The sequence below is a fragment of the Nelumbo nucifera genome, chromosome 6, assembly GCF_055504915.1.
Source record: "Nelumbo nucifera cultivar China Antique chromosome 6, China Antique-T2T, whole genome shotgun sequence".
In the NCBI taxonomy this organism is placed as follows: domain Eukaryota; kingdom Viridiplantae; phylum Streptophyta; class Magnoliopsida; order Proteales; family Nelumbonaceae; genus Nelumbo; species Nelumbo nucifera.
Genome location: NC_142654.1, coordinates 28,647,823 through 28,662,393, shown reverse-complemented (window position 1 = coordinate 28,662,393; position 14,571 = coordinate 28,647,823). Strand labels below are relative to the sequence as shown.

At 40.3% G+C, this 14,571-nt stretch overlaps 1 protein-coding gene across 3 annotated transcripts in view; it reads right to left on the bottom strand.

Annotated features, from left to right (window-relative positions):
• The window catches only part of LOC104598515 (structural maintenance of chromosomes protein 6B-like), a 105,956-nt gene that overhangs the window by 80,178 nt on the left and 11,207 nt on the right, over positions 1–14,571 (bottom strand). For 2 of the 3 annotated variants that reach the window (XM_010260618.3, XM_088890107.1), the window contains exons 5-7: positions 8,548–8,634; positions 7,958–8,278; positions 5,520–5,639 (exon numbers count right to left, since the gene is read on the bottom strand). In XM_010260618.3, coding sequence (XP_010258920.1) covers positions 5,520–5,639; positions 7,958–8,278; positions 8,548–8,634 — 528 coding nt within the window. Of the gene's footprint in view, positions 1–5,519; positions 5,640–7,957; positions 8,279–8,547; positions 8,635–8,821; positions 8,961–14,571 lie in introns of those variants that run through there. The other variant, XM_010260620.3, reaches the window with a different exon arrangement.

Sequence of the window (14,571 nt, the reverse complement as noted above, 5' to 3'; positions counted from 1 at the left end):
TCCTCTGAGAGATAAAGATCCCCTGTTTGGATCTAGCAACCTCAATACCCAAAAAATACCGAAGTACACCAAGGTCTTTCACCTCAAATTCTTGATGAAGGAGTTGTTTAAGGGACTCAACCTCATGGCTATCATTCCCTGTCACCACAATATCATCAACATATACTGCAAGTAGTGTCAAGGAGGACTCTACCCTCTTGATGAATAGAGTATGATCTGACTAGGCCTATACGTAACCGAACTTCACAAGGGCTAGTCTAAATCTATCGAACCAAGCCCTAGTGACTGCTTCAAACCATACAAAGCCTTGTTGAGCCGGCAGACCTTCTTACCTGTTTCTGCATCATAGAATCCAGGAGGCAAACGCATGTAAACCTCTTCCTGCAGGTCTCCATTCAGAAAAGCATTTTTCATGTCCATTTGGTATAAAGGCCAAGTGTGACTTGCTGCAAGGGATAATAGGACTCGAATGGTAGTCATCTTGGCTACCGGGGCAAAGGTCTCCAAGTAATCTATACCATAAGTCTGGGTGAACCTTTTTGCAACTAACCGAGCTTTATACCTCTCAATGGATCCATCTGCATTGTGCTTCACGGTAAATACCCATCTACAGCCAACTAGTTTCTTTCCTTTGGGCAGATCAACTAGCTCCCAGGTGTTATTTTTCAACAGGGCATCCATCTCAACCTGCATTGCATCTTTCCATTCCGGGACGGATAGGGCTTCTTGCACTGTTCTTGGAATAGGGGCATTGGCAACAGAACTAAGGTAGGACCTATAGGTAGGAGATAGGCGATCATAGGATAAAAATTGGAAAATACAGTGGGCTGTGGATGTGGTACAATGTCGTTTCCCTTTACGGATGGCAATCGGAAGGTCAAGGTCATCTGCAGGAGGTGAAATGGCAACAATAGAGGAAGTCTCTGTGGGCCCTGGGAATGTAATACCTGGACTTGGAGTTGCAGATGAGATTGGAGCTGGCCTGAACTGCTGATGACCGGGATCAACCTGCCTGCATCGCCTGTGATAAACCCTCAACTCTTGATCCCTCTGACCACCCTCACCATTGCAGCTCTCATCTGGAATAGGTAAAGGAATTGCCTCACTCTCACTGCTCTCCCCCTGAAGAAAAGGACTCAAACCCCCACTCTCACTACTCTCCCCCAGAAGAAAAAGACTCAAACCCCCACTCTCACTGCTCTCCCCCTAAGGAGAAAACCCGACGACAATAGGGTGTCTCCTCAAAGAAAGTGACATCCATGGAGACAAACTTCCTCCCTGAGACAGGATCATAGCAGCAATAACCCTTTTGAGTTTGTGCATAACCAAGGAAAATGCATTTGGAGGCCATGGGTTCAAAGTTGGAGTGATGGGGTCCGATAAGCTAAACAAAGCAGGTACAACCGAATGTTTTAAGGGGAATAGAAAACAACTCCTCACTTGGGTATAGAAGGGAAAAAGGAGATCTCATATCAAGGACTCAAGAAGGGACCCGATTAATAAGATATACCGCCGTGAGGATAGCATTACCCCAGAAGCGAATAGGGACATTGGAGGTAAACATAAGACTTCTAGCCACCTCCAAGATGTGCCTAATCTTCCTTTTTGCAACTCCATTCTGCTGAGGTGTATGAGGGCAAGAGCTCTGGTGTATAACCCCATGATTAAGAAGGTAAGATGCCAATGGTTTAGCAAAGTATTCCTTTGCGTTATCGGATCTAAGAACTTTGATCTTGGCATCAAATTGGGTTAGGATCATTTGGTGAAAGTTTTGGGTCAGGGCAGGAACCTCATCTCGTGAACGCATGAGATAAACCCAAGAAAAACGGGTATGGTCATCAACAAATAACAAGAAATATATGTACCCACCCATGGAAGGGATGTGAAAAGGCCCCCAAACATCAATATGCACAAAATCAAAAGAATTATTACTCCTTTTATTACTCAATAAATAAGACTTTCTACAATGTTTAGCAAACTCACAACTTTCACACTGCAACTGAGACAACTCAATAGACTCAAATAAAGCTGGAAACAGACTCTTTAGAGACCGAAAGGACAAATGACCCAATCGGTAAGAATAATGAACTCACACTCTGAGAAACAAAAGACATCTTCTCTACTGACTCTTCCTAACGAGACCTCTCTCCGAGCAGATAGATCCCATTCGTCTCATGACCAGTCCCAATCACCTTCTTCGTCTCCAAGTCCTGAAAAACACATCGGTCAGGGTAGAAGGTTACTGAGCAGTTCATATGCTTGGTAATACTACTGACTGAAAGAAGATTAGTATCAAGCTTAGGAACGTGCAAAACAGATGACAGGGAGATAGTATCTGATAACTTGATGTCACCCTTCCCAGAAATAGGGACCAGGGAGCCATCAACAATAGATACTTTATCCCTACCCGAAGACAAATGGTAAGTGGTAAACAGTGAAGGCAAGCTAGTCATGTGGTCGGATGCACCTGAATCTATTACCCAACAAGGTTCAGTAGTACCTGGAGTTGAGGCATGGTAGGCTGAAGCTCGAGTGCCTGAATGTGCGAAGGCAGATGTGGCAGGAGCTAATGGTGACTGCGGTGGCTGAGATGAACTTCCAACTTCCTTTTCTAACTGTATTAGGGCAGCCCAAACTGCAGCTAAGGTCTCTAAAGGTGTTCCTCTTGTGCTAGATGAGGATGTTGAATCAGTGTTCACGGCCACATGAGCATTGCCCTTCTTGCTTCTCAACTTTGCCAGAACCAAGTGAGGATACAGTTTCCAACATGTTTCTTTTGTATGTTTGGGTTTCTTACAATGTCCGCATACCACATCCCTTTTGTCTTCCTTCCTCCCGTCCTTCTCTGAATCACCCCCTGATTTGGGTTTGACATCTACAAAGGCTGGTGTGAGAGGCTGAGGTTGCATCATAACTTTCCTTCTGGTCTCTTCACTATGTACTAAGGAGTATGCCTGAGAGAGAGTCACACTGTCTCTAGTCAAAATCTATTGCCGCACAATATCATACTCTGAATCTAGGTCCGGCAGAAACTCAAACATCCGGTTTGTCTCGACATGCCTTCTATATATTTGTGCATCTTTGGGACTCTCCCACTCAAGAGTCTCTAAGTGATCAATCTCACGCCACAAAGACTGCAAGGTAGAGAAGTATACTGAAATCGGTTTCTCCCCTTGTTTAAGGTTTTTCACTTCACATTTCAATTCATATGCTCTGGCAACATTAAGGGGTTGGGAATAAGTTTCTTTCATAACATCCCATATCTCCTTAGCTATCTTTGCCCACAAGTAATTTCGGCTAATATGAAGCTACATAGAATTACACAGCCATGTCATAACCAAGTAGTTTTCTTGGATCCACTTGGTATACGTAGGGTCTCCCTTGGAGGGTTCTTTCACATCTCCCAAGAGGTACCCTAATTTACCTCTTCCCCCAATAGCCATCACGGCTGATTGGCCCATTCCAAATAGTTTGATCCATCAAACTTTAAGGTTGTAATCTGACCACCTGTCTCAGAAACACTTCCATAACTGTTGTTCCCAAAACTACCTTCTGCCTGATTTTTAAACTCCATCTCGGTCAAGTCTCAAAAACAGCACTTGGACTACCAATCACAATCAAAACAGTGTAGGACCAATCTGTATTCACAGTGTATGTGCACAAAACAGGTATAAATCTGATCTGAAACCAACTAGCAAACACAACAGAAGCAGTCCGTACAGTTCTCACCCCTTAAGAGAGTTCGAAAACCCCAAAAGGATCTGAAAAATCAGCTTAGAAGCAGGTCTGATATGCTTGGCAGAATTAGGGTTTTAATCAGTCCTTAAAGAAAACATTTCAGTTGCACATTCCAATCAGTACCGTACAGATAGACTTGCAATAGGGTTAATATGAAACCCTAAAAGCTGATCAATGCTAACAAAACTTGAGGACTCCAGGTAAATCGCAAGGTTCACTCTAACATTAAGGCTTGCCGCAAGCTTATTAGGGTTTGCCGCAAGATCACTTTCAAACCCTAAAGTAGGAGAAAAGAACCCTAAGGCAGTTCGGCCTAACAGTAGGGTTTGCTGTAAAACCCTAGAGAATAGAAGGGAGAAAACCCTAGAATGGTTCGGCCGCCCTTTCCAGATAGGTCCAACATATCCTCTCTGATAGTACTTCTCTTAGAAAATAGATAACTTACAAGGAAAAATTGTTCGTTGCCTTCCAAGGTTACCCGAACCCTAGTCTTCTCTGATTCTTCCTGATCACCAACACTCTGCAACCGTGACAAGTCTTCAACAGCTGCTAAACCCTCTGGCGATCTCCAAGAATCAGTCCACGAACTCCACTTTCTCAGCTTCCAGCCCTAGGGGATTCTCATGTGGTCGGATGGACTAGACTCACATGAGAAACCCTAACCTTGCTTTGATACCAAGTAGATGTTCAAGACTGCTATCAGCCTTGAACCCTAATAGATTTCAGGTTCGAAAAAGGAGAAAAAGGTATAGAGGAGAGAGGAGAAAGAGTAGAGAGAGAGCAATAGAACACCAGAATTGAAAGGAATGACAGAATCTGAATGTTCTGCAGCCGCCACTTCTATTTAGTATTTATAGGTTATGGTAGTTACATGAAAGGACAAATCTGCCCTTGGTATTTACATAACACATAAAACAATATAAAACTGAAATATAAATAACAACTGGAATAACAGATTGACCATCAGCTAACCCTAGGATGACTGGGGCACATTCTACCCTACGGACAGAGTGAGACCACAGCTGTGGGGCCCACATCAGTGTTCTCTACATCTTCAAATTCTTTGTCATGACACTTTACAGCATATGTCAGAACAATGTTGGGGTTTATTCTGACAGTGTGCCATTACATCTTCTCCATAGAAACAGATTTCCCTGGAATTAGTAAAGCTACGGTAGTGCGTCATTGCATCCCACTAAATTATTTTAGGGTATGTTATTGCTTGTTTTTCATTCAAGGCTACATAAGCATCTGAATGTATTTTGTAAGCAATCAATATTGATATTCAATCTCTTTCACAGAAAATTAGTAGTTTTGAATTGAACAACATTTTCTTCCAAATGATAAAGTATCGTTTTGCATTCATTACTAAACAGTAGAGTCCTAAAAGAGATGAACTCTATTATCACTTGTAAGTCGTAACTCACTGTTCCTTTTTTACGGGTAACTGGGTCAGTCACCATTCACCAGTCATGTGTAAGGCAGGATTTGACACAAGTATAGGGTACAGAACTCCAATTACACTTCTTTCCAGCACGCTTCATACACACCATACAAGGGTTAGAGGCAATGTATATAACATAGTTTCTGTTCAGACGAACATTTGTTTAGAATTCATGTCAAAATCACTTAAGGTAATGAATTAGAGGCTATGGGTGTATTAAAAATAGAATCCATAAGGAAGCAGAAGCTAGAAGTAGCACCTAATTAATGTCTAATAGTCATCAAGATAGGATTATTATCCTTTAAAAGCATATTAAGCATACATAATTCCAGCATACCAGGGAAAGATCATGTCCTAGTTCTTCCTTCATTCTCCTAATTGCTGATGTCTTTTCCATCATATGTGCAATATCAGCTTTCTTTTTGGTTAGTCTTTCCTTCAATACCTCCATGTTACCCTGTGAAACAAATCTAGCAAGATGTTATCCAAAAAAGAGGATAAAATAATCAAACTTTGTGAAGGAAACACCATAGAGAGCAATACTTAAAGGATGAGCGGTTCAAAATCAATAGAATCCTTTCAATGGACAACAAGAATGTAACCCTGTGAAACAAATCTAGCAAGATGTTATCCAAAAAAGAGGATAAAATAATCAAATTTTGTGAAGGAAACATCATAGAGAGCAATACTTAAAGGATGAGCGGTTCAAAATCAATAGAATCTTTTCAATGGACAACAAGAAACTTTTATTAATTATAAAAAATGCTAGGTACAACTGATGTTTAGCCAGCTACCAGCAATAGCTAGCACAAAGACCTTCCAGTAGAGAACGGAGCTCAGCACCTGTTGGTGGGGTAACTGAAAGCCCATAATAAGTCACCATTAGATCTATGAAAGAGGTCACCTATTTTAGCGTTTTTCTTTTGCAGGAGAAGTGCCGAATAATTGTACCCAGTTTCTCTGCAAGTCACCATGGTATGCTTTAGCAAAAAGGCTGTTGTTTACCATCCAAGAGTTGAGAAAGGTATGGATATGGACTCTTAGGGCCCGTTTGGTTCACACCCGGTAGCCAATTCTGGCTCATTCTTGCCAAGATTGGGCAGTAATGGGCCAAGATGATGTTTGGTATGGATACCTGTTCAGTTTCTGTCCAAAATGGGCAAGAATTTAAGTTCATTTCTTGCCCAAGTGTGGCATGCCCAAAAGTCCTGCTGCACTTGGGCAAGAGCTGGCTTCATTTTTGGAAGAAATGTTGTGACATGTCCCTCATATTTGGGAATACCTATTCATGCTAATAAAGAGAAGCGTTGGATCAGTGATTTAAAAGGCACACCTAGGAGCACAGGCGCTGGAAGTTTCACATGCTTGCATTGTTGAGTGCTTGAATATGTGTTATATATTATGTTTGACTTTATTTTTACATTTTACATGTTTATTTCTGTATTTTATTTTGAGCTATGTATTTTTACATGTTTACTTTCTATTATATAATTTTTGTTCCTCGTTAAATAAAACCAAACAACACTACAAGTTTACTCTCTCATTTAAGAAAAACAGCGGCTCACCTTTGTTTTTTTCTTTTACTTTCTATCTTAAATTTTATCATATAAAAGTATAGCCTTCTATAGTTGCTAATTTTGTATGAAATTGCTATATTAAAAGTTTTTCATATTAGTACTGTTTTGAAAGTATGGAAAATTAATATATTTGAAATACTGTCCTAGAGACAATGGTTTGCCGTGTTTTGAGAGGCAATGTAATGTTCTTAAGAAAGAGAATTGTTATTTTTTCAATTAATATGCATTGCCAAATGGTATATAAAACTAGGGAACCAGGTAAATTTAGTTTCTTTTTTTATTTTATGAAATTCTTATTGCCTAGTCAGAGGAACCAAGAGGAGGCCCAACAAAGTTGTTCTAATGAAAAGGTCAGTCCATCTCAGAAGTGGGCCAAAAGTTTATTATAACCTAATATTAGAATAAGCATATTTGAACATTTTAAAAGGCATTTGAGGTGTACACCCAAAGGCATGACTCAGGCGGCGCACACTCAAAATGCCCTGAGGCATACGCCTCAAGCTCCTTTTGCACGAGGAATATACCTCAAGAAAAAAAAAGAAAGAGAAAAGGAAAGAAAGAAGGAACTTGTCCTTGAGGAGGCTTACACCTCTTGCGCTTTGCAGTACACCACAGGTAGTGAAACATCTCAAGTCATGCCTCCATGTTTTAAAACATTGGTAGATTTACACCATACCCTCTACGTACAATAGATAAAACAGATAAAAGAATTATGATATGCAACATAAGATTCACAGTAGCAGTATATAAAACAGGTCTTAAACTCCTCTTATATACAAAAAACAAGGTGGCAGTAGCAAATTCATCTTTCCCTGATGATTATATCTTTAAGTTGCAGCAACAAGAAAGTGGACCCACAACAAGAAAGCAAGACCCTTAACGATGACCAACTGACAGTGGTTCAGTTGGTAAGTTCTCTGGCTAGTTGTAGTGACTTGGGGTCAAAATCCCATTGCCACCAAGGTTGGGAGGTTATGGATATGGGATTGGGCTACCCCTGTTGTGTTGCCACATGAAGAAGAAAAATAAGACCCTTCAAAATGACTACATAATCTCTTTTATGCTACATAATATTGGAAACCAATGTCAGGGAAAAGGAGGGAGAAGAAATGAAATACTACTAAAAGTTAAAGACCAACACTGACCCTCCAATATGGGCAATAATCTGAAAATAAAGTTTTAAATATATTCTACTCACTAGCTGTTGATCTATTTTGGCCTGGCAAGTAGGTATGCGATCTTTCAGCTTCTCAATCTTTGCATTTTGTTCCTTGATTTGCCTATCAACATCATATACCCAACACCACGCGAGCTTCTTCTTTAAGTGTTGTACTTGCTGAGATATTTCTTCAACATGTTCCATGTTCTTTATCTTGCTTTGTAACTCATTAAGCTCCTTCTGTATAGGTCTTATTGAAGATTCTAGTTCATCGATCACAATATTTGCTGCATCCAACTTTTCCCTAATACTTTGTAGAAGATCATTTACTTGTTGAAGCAGTGTAGCTTTGAAAAAGAACTACACAATAAAATATTACCATTAGTCACTGATAAGTTTTCCACAAGTATAAATTAAAAGTAAAAAGTGTCAACAGGCATGATATGCTACTGAAGTAAAGAAATCTCTTTCTTCTTTGTATGCAAATTCTAAAAAAAATGAGCCACGGATACAAAAGAATAGATAAAATATTTTTTTTGACAAGTAAGAATATGAAAGTAAGAAATGAAATAAAATAGAAGCAATTAAAAAAAAAACATATAGCCATAGATACAAAAACACACTTTTACCTTAAATTTCTCTTTGTCATTCCCTGAATGCAAAAATTCCCTGCTTTTGTCTTGACTCATTATCACACATGGATTCTCAACATCAATCTGCAAAATCACATGGAAAACATTTAGGAATACCTTTGAAATGGTTAAAATGCACAATAAGCATGAAAAGTAATGTTAGTGCCTGGAGAATTAAAAGATAAAGGAATTAGCATTTCAGAAAACATTCAAATGGAGAAGCGGCAAGAAGGACTCTTCGTACCAGCGAGAAGATGGAGAAGCGACTTACAGTTTGAAGCTAAAAGATTTTTGTTGAAGGGAAGAGTCGAAGTCAAGAGGTACTAGAGATTAAGGAGGAAGGAAGGGCTTCCATTTTCCTCGTTGGAGATGCTGTACCATGGTTGAAGGGGTTCATCAATGGAGCAATCTTCTCTGTCAAAAGCAATAATGGAGGAGTTTGTTGGAGCTCTCAAGGAGGAAAAACCAGATAACATTAAAGAATAATTGCAAAGGATGGTATGTGGAGATATCAGAGATAATAGGAAACGAATGGTTTGTGTTCCAGAAGGGAAACAGGGGCACAGTTGGAGGTTAATGGCACAGAGAATCCAATATTTCTTACTAGCTACAGAAGAAAACCGAAATCCTCTGTTGATAGGAAACTCCAAACGATGATCAGCAACAATAACACATCAGAAAAGAATAATCCCAATTCTAAGGACTTATCTAAGACACAAGTTTTTCGACAAGAAGAATATCAACAACAGTTTATGGTGGTTAATTCATGTAAGTTGCTGAGGTTTATTCTGGAGAGTGGTAAAGGGGATTGGGAACGTAGGCTAATTATCAAGGCAGGAAGAAAGGTGGATGACTGGGAAATAATAGTTGAAGCTATTATGGGTAAACTACAAGTTAACTCTAGGATTGTAGTCTACCCTTTCGATGATCATAGAACCTTTCTAGAAACAAGGGAGAGGATGATCGATTTTTGAACGTTGGATACTAGCTTAGGGGTGGTTTTAATTGAAAAGTGGTTGTTCTCTTGTAACTATAAAGAAATCAATACCGAATATTTTGAAGTTTTATTGGTCGGCCTTCCATTCACCTTGTGGAAGGAAACTTTCATCACCAAGATCGTCACAATGCTAGAAGGGGTCTTGCTCTAGTTCAATACTATTAATCTCTGGGGTGAGGATTAGGATGACCAGAGTTAAGCCTGAGCTTGTTCCCCGGTTGATCGATAACATGTTGAGCAGGGCTTAGAGAAGGGTTTGGCTGGCTATGGAAGTTGAAGTGACACTCTAGATTGAGAGAGAGGTTGAAGATGATGATGATGTGGCATTGTGGAAGACACGTGGCAGAAGTGGAGAGGGAGGGCAAGATAGGGTTCATTTAATGTGGATATTTTTAAGGTAAATGAAGAGGCACAGGTTGGATTGGGCCTCAAAATAGAAAGTGGCTTAAATAGTGTTAAATCAAACTTTAATGTTGCAAACTCTAAGTCTTATGCCAAGATGGTTAGGCGTGGGTCCAACTCAAGACTTGTCATTGGACCAGCCTATTTAAAAAGTAAGGAGAACATTGTGGTGGACCAAACCAAGTCTGATCCACTTAGGGGCAAATGGTCACGTGACTAGCATCATCGCCCCAACCCAACTCTGTCCATTAAAGGTAATTAACTTCTTGACAAAACAATCCTCTTCAATGGGTGGTGAGACATAAGGCAACTTCTATGGCCTCCTCCAGTACAGCAGACAAACCAACCGAACCCTAGATACACCAAAGACAAGACAAATGATTTGGAAGAGGCGGATAATGGTTGGGTGGGTTGTGCTTAGTTTGAGGACGAAGACGGTGAGTCTATCACAAATGTTACCACAATAGAAGATATTTTGGAGATGGAGGGGAGAATGTGGTGGAAAACTCAGAGGACTTGGGTACAAATCTATTGTTCACTGAAGAGATGAATGTTGTCAGACACTACCCTTCTCTGAAACCAACGACAAATGGTAGTGGCTCTCAATGGTCCAAGTATTATTAGGACAATAGGGCAGAAAACCAAAATCCTAACAAGGGGTTATCAAGACCAAATACATCAAAAAGACAAGGTGTTCATAAGGGATCGAGGGAGATTCACTTGAAGCCAAGCAATGGGACATTGATGGGGGGTAAGTCACAAAATAGTGGAAGTGAACAAGGTGTTGGTTTTTTAAAGGAAAGATTCACAACAGACGCCTCAACTAATCAGATTGGTAATCTCCATGAGATGGTACCAGAAAATTGTTTGTCCATCCCTGAGATGGACAAATCTTTTAGTAAGTCAACTTATGGTAACCTTGTAAATTCGTTTTTGGGGACTAACCCTTGCTCTATGCCTGTGTCGAACATGTCAAGTTCCCTAATGACCGTCATGCCACAAAGTGAAAACAAATCTATGACTGAGATAGAGATGATAGAGAAAGAGAAGGGTAGGAAAATTTGGGAATTGATTTAGAATTTCCTAGAGGAATTGGAGAGAAATGATTGAGAAGAATAACCATGGGGAGAGAGTTGAAGGAAGCACTGATGGAACAAACAGTGGGGAGGGTTATGAAGAGTCTGTTTTGATGGTGAATAGTGAGAAGGAAGACACATTAGCTGAATTTGTGGAAAAGTTGGGATGCAAATTGAAAGATCCAATGATTCAAAAGCTTTTTTGAGGAAGAAGGAAATAGGTAAGATGAAGAAAAGGAAACTAAGTGAGGTTGAGAAATTGAGGAGAGATGTGGAAGGGGACAAAGAATTTAGTGGGAGAAAAGGAAGGGTCAGAGGAAACAAATACGAAAGGTAGAGAATAGGGATCCTAAAGTCAAGTGGTGATGAAGATTCTAAGCTGAAATGTAAGAGGTCTAAGTAGGGAGAAGAAGAGGACAATCTCTAAAATAGTGCTTAATAAGGAAAAATCGGATGTCACATTGTTACAAGAGTCTAAAGTGGCAACTTTTGATGGTGATAGGCTAGAAAAATTATGGAAGAATAGAGGGCTCAAATGGGTTGCTTCCCTATCTTGGTGAAAGAATGGTAGGATCCATCTAATGGACGCTAATAAGGTTGCGGAATGGGTGGGCGAATTTCAAAACTTTTCCTACCTTCTTCCAACTGGGAATCATATTCCCTAAATTTAGAATACTATATTCAAGGATCCTACTTGAATCATAATTGAACCAGATCTGAACCAAAAAGCAAAAGGGAGGAATATACCTGATCCGGAGAAGCAGTATCTCCCAAAGTTGGTGTTCACGCCCAAAGAAGAAACCAAGATCCGCCCCTGCTGAAGATGACACAGCTGTGGATGGAACGGAAACAGCAGGGTGCGTCCTACACACTGGATCCTTCGCAAGAATCCTCTGGAAACTCTGAACACTGAATCTTTCTCAGTCTTTTTCGCAAGAATGTCAAGAACTGAATTCTTGACTCCCTATTGCTGCAAAGATCAAATCTTGCAAGAGGGAATGGCGGCGACTGGAAGAGAACTCCTGGGACGAAGATGGCTGAACTACTTCTCTTCTCTCTGGAGTCTGTATGAGATCTAATCTCAATTCGCAAGGAGTTTTCCTTGACCAAAACCCTTGGTTCGAAATCTGATATATTTCTCTTGGGTTTCTCCTCCTTTCTTCTTGATTAAGAAACCTCCTAATTAGGAGTTATCCCAATCCAATTCAGTATTTGGATAGGGGATTATCTTAATCCTATCTGCAGATTAAGTTAGCTTACTCCTGATCTTATCAGGAGGTTACCAGATTCAAATCTAATTTGAATTTGGTCTCCTGGAGTAGATAAGGTTAAAGGCCCTATCATTTTACTAACATTAATCTCAGATTCGCCCCATAGATGGGTGATCATATCAGCCCAACTCGAAATGGGCTTTTGGCCCATTAAGTGTTCAGTGTTTAACTAGTTTCCAATCTGCTGCCCAGTTGGGCTTCTTTGTATGGCGTGGGACCCAAGCATTGATCTACACACCAGCCACATGGGTTCGGCCCAGCCTTTATTACAAGGCCCAGCCGAATTCACTGAAAAGCTCAGTGAACCCCTGAGCCCATCACATGGACCCTATGGGCCCAACACTTGCATTAAGTGGTCCCTGGGCCAAACCATCTTATAAAAACCCAGAGACTGTGGGCAGGTGCAAGATTAGCCCATCAGATATTATCCTAAATGGTCTTACACTTAACCTCTCAGCCCTTAATGATCAAGCAGTGCCCAACAAGAGAGAACCTCTCCCTCGGCTGCAAGGAACAGTGCCGCACTCTCCACTCACATGGATCCCAGGAATTAAAACCATTTGCAAACATTTCGAAACCGTACATATATATATATATATATATATATATATATATATATATTTTAATTTTGCAAAACAAAATTCCAACGATTGAAATCAACTGCCGGCAGTTTGGTTTCCATCAGAGAGAGTGCATTCCCGAACATTACCCTTGTCCGACAAAGGGGCTGATCCTGTCACTATGATCACCCACTCAGATGAATTCTCAGACTGTCCCAACATACCTAGGTTTTGATACCCATCTAAAGATTTCACTGATTGGCATATCAAAGACACCCCGATCCGACACCTAGTGAAGTGTCACAATCGAGTCTAGGGGTCAAGTGTAACTTTCCAGTTTTGCCCATCTATCTCCAAGGTCCAGGGCAATACTGGAAATCTGGTCCAGTTCAAGGATTCAAGTAATCCCATACTGCATGTGCCTTGGGTCTTACCCTGGTGGCCGAGACAGGCCATCCCAACACTTGGTGGCACACCAATATCAGCCTTGGCAGGATAAATCTCCCCAGACTTATCCAATGGTTGTGAACATTTAAAACTAACACGAGTCTCTATAAATGTCCAGTTTTAGGGTCTTACACAGAATTGTACCAAACAACATGAATCAAACATGCACTTTATTTATTTCCACTAAATAACAAAAATACATCAAATCGGATTGAAGCTAAGGGCATACAAAACTGTCTAACACTTGGGGATCTTTAGGGGGATAATCACAAATTAACAATATGGAATAGATGTGATTCAGTCCAATAAACTTGAAAATAATCTCAGACTTCAGCAAGAAAAGAAGAGAAGATAGAAGAGAAATAGCAAGAACAAAGGAAGAAGAAGATGGATAAGAGGGGAGAACAAGAAAGAAGTTTGATGTCTTATCTCCTTACTCTCTAATCATTTATTAATCTCACTTAATTAGAGATAATTACAATTTTGCCCTTAAGTGGGCAGCCAGCCAGCTCATAAGAATGAGGGCCATTATTAAACAAACACATATAAGAAATAACAAAAAAAGGCATTAGGGACCATTCGGCCCAATCTCTCTACACTCCCCCCTCAAGCTAAGCATTGATATCAGTCATGCCCAACTTGCTTACATAATGTATCAACTTCCCTGTTGGAACACCTTCTGCCAAAACATCAGCCAGTTGTTCTTCAGAAGCAATAAATGGCAAACAAATCTCCCCTGAAGCAACTCTCTCGTATAACATGTCTATCAACCTCTGTGTGCTTAGTTCTGTCATGCTGGATAGGATTATGTGCAATGTTGATGGCTGCCTGGTTATTGCAATATGGCATCATTAGCTTCTCACAGTCAATACCTAATTCTTCCAAAAGTGATCTACGCCACAATAGTTCTAAAACTCCATGTGCCATTGCCTTGCACTCTACCTCAGTTGAGGATCTAGCCACTACAAACTGCTTCTTACTCCTCCGTGAAACAATGCTCCCTACCACCATAGCACAATATCCCGAGATGGATCTCCTATCATCAATACATCCATCCCAGTCAACATCAGTGTATGCTTCCAACTTCATTTGTCCATGCTTGGCAAATAAGACACCCTTCCCTGGAGTACCTCTTAGGTAACACATAACCCTCTCTATAGATGCTAAATGTGTATCTCTGGGGGAATGCATGAATTAGCCAAAAACACCACATAAGAAATATTTAGCCGAGTCATGCAAAGATATAACAACTTCTCAACAATTCACCA